The sequence below is a fragment of the Perca fluviatilis genome, chromosome 19 (assembly GCF_010015445.1).
Source record: "Perca fluviatilis chromosome 19, GENO_Pfluv_1.0, whole genome shotgun sequence".
Lineage (NCBI taxonomy): Eukaryota > Metazoa > Chordata > Actinopteri > Perciformes > Percidae > Perca > Perca fluviatilis.
This window is the reverse complement of record NC_053130.1, coordinates 1,495,119-1,497,618: the sequence shown is the minus strand read 5'-3', so window position 1 is coordinate 1,497,618 and position 2,500 is coordinate 1,495,119. Positions and strand designations below refer to the sequence as shown.

Here is a 2,500-nt window from a genome sequence, read left to right as displayed (position 1 = left end):
CAGAGTGAGACCTCTTTTCATCTTCTTCTTCTTCTGTACTATCTTTGATTGCACTCGCACATGCTCAGTAGCTCAGATGTAGAGCATGTCAGCTAGCTAACTCTAGAGACAGTAAAAGAAAGCCTGTTTCTCCAACTTTGGTCAGTTACAAGGCAGGATCAGCTGGGAGACTTCTAAATGAGGGCGCACATGGAAGTAGTTCTTTTGGAGATTATGGTGAACTTGTGTGTGTTGTAGCAGTGCTTTGCTATTGAGAACGACATAGCATGTTAGCATTAGCGTTAGCATGCTAATGCTAACAGTTAGCATGCTAACGAGCTAACGGTTGCGGTTAGCCAGCTCATTTCGGACTGTGACGTCACAGTCCGAGCCGATTTTGAACAGCTCACCAGGAGGCTGAAGGCAGGACACATTCAGAAACCAGATCTCACTCAGAACAGCATGGATGGATTATTTTCAAAGTGTGTATGTGTGTGGAAGCACCAGAGACACAAAAGAACACCCCAAATCACCAGAAAAAAGTGTTTTTTTTTCATAATATGGGCACTTTAACGCTTTCTGGTGCTTTTTCTGACATTTTTGATGCTTTAATTGATTTTTTTGCTGCTTTTTTCAACGTTTTTGACAGTTTTACACTCTGGATCTGAAGGAAATTAACCTAAAATCCACCAATCTCTTCCAGCTCTGCTGCTCTCCACAACCTCCACGACTCTCTGCTGACAATATACTTTATACCACTGGTGCTCAAGCTTTTTTCAATAATGTTCCCCCCCTTTGAACAGTGTTTTTAAGCCATGTACCCCCTAACCAGCGCGAATAATGTTTGGTAGAAAAGAAAAAGTCTCTATAAAGAGGAAGAAATACAGCGATAGATTTACTAAACTACAGCCTTGGACCTGGACTACAGTTAAATACTGATGGGAAAAGGAGACAGAAACTTGGAAAAAGACAGCAGAAAAAAGTGAAGAAGAGGTCAAAACAAACGACAAAAGGTGAGAAACTTCAAACAGAAAACAGCAACAAAAACTGTGGGAGGGAGGGGGGGGGAGGCCTTGCAGCCCCCCCCCCCCCCCCTCCCTCCCACCTGGCTCCAGGTAGCTGCTGTCGTCCTCCGACGTGCTGAAGTCCAGAGACCGAGACAGAACGGCCACGAAGCCTTCTTTAAACTCCTCAAAGTTCACCTGAAAGACATCATTCACAGGTGTGAGTGTGTGTGTTGTGTGTGTGTGTGTGTGTGTGTGTATATCTGTATGTGTGTGTGTGTGTGTGCGTGTGTGTGTGTGTGTGTGTGTGTGTGTGTGTGTGTGTGTGTGTGCCTGTGTTTGTGTGTGTGTGTGTGTTTGTGTGTGTGTGCCTGTGTTTGTGTGTGTGTATGTATGTTTGTGTGTGTGTATGTATGTTTGTGTGTGTGTGTGTGTGCCTGTGTTTGTGTGTGTGTGTATGTTTGTGCATGTGTCTGCGTGCATGGGTGAGTGTATCTGTGTGTGTATGTGTGTGTGTGTGTGTGTGTGTTGTGTGTGGTGTGTGTGTGTGTGCCTGTGTGTGTGTGTGTGTGCTGTGTGTGTGTGTGTGTTGCCTGTGTTGTGTGTTGTTGTGGGTGTGTATTATGCGCTGTGGTGTGTGTGCCTGTGTGTGTGTGTGTGTTTGTGCATGTGTGTGCGTGCATGGGTGAGTGTATCTGGTGTGTGTGTTTGTCGTGTATATTGTGTGTGTGTGTGTGTATATCTGTGTGTGTGTGTGTATGTGTGTGTGTATATATCTGTATGTGTGTGTGTGTTTTATGTGTGTGTGTGTGTGTGTGTGTGTGTGTGTGTGTGTATATATCTGTATGTGTGTGTGTGTTTATGTGTGTGTGTGTGTGTGTGTATATATCTTTTATGTGTGTGTGTGTGTGTGTGTGTGTGTGTGTGTGTATGCGTGTATATCTGTGTGTATGTGTGCGTGTGTGTGTGTGTATATATCTGTATGTGTAGGTGTGTGTTGTGTGTGTGTGTGTGTGTGTGTGTGTGTGTATGTATGTGTGTATTGCGTGTATATCTGTGTGCCTGTGTGTGTGTGTGTGTGTGTGTGTATATATGCATGTCTATATGTGTGTGTGTGTGTGTGTGTGTGTGTGTATATCTGTATGTGTATGTGTGTGTGTGTGTGTGTGTGTGGTGAGGGTGTGTGTGTGTGTGTGTGTATATCTGTGTGTGTGTGTGTGTGTGTGTGTATATCTGTATGTGTGTGTGTGTGTGTGTGTGTGTGTGTGTGTGTGTGTGTGTGTGTGTGTGTGTGTGTATATCTGTATGTGTGTGTGTGTGTGTGTGTATATGTGTATATGTGTGTGTGTGTGTATATCTGTATGTGTGTGTGTGTGTGTGTGTGTGTGTGTGTATATCTGTGTGTGTGTGTGTGTATATCTGTATGTGTGTGTGTGTGAGTGTGTGTGTGTGTGTGTGTGTGTGTATATCTGTATGTGTGTGTGTGAGTGTGTGTGTGTGTGTGTGTGTGTTTACCC

The 2,500-nt window shown here is 44.3% G+C and overlaps 1 protein-coding gene across 1 annotated transcript in view; it reads right to left on the bottom strand.

Moving 5' to 3' along the window:
• Nucleotides 1–2,500, bottom strand: part of LOC120547663 (ninein-like protein) — a 7,243-nt gene that overhangs the window by 1,609 nt on the left and 3,134 nt on the right. Inside the window, exons 2-3 of the mRNA XM_039783195.1 lie at nt 2,499–2,500; nt 1,085–1,181 (exon numbers count right to left, since the gene is read on the bottom strand). The exon at nt 2,499–2,500 is cut by the window's right edge and continues 195 nt beyond it. Of these exons, the coding sequence (XP_039639129.1) occupies nt 1,085–1,181; nt 2,499–2,500 (99 nt within the window). The remainder of the gene's footprint in view (nt 1–1,084; nt 1,182–2,498) is intronic.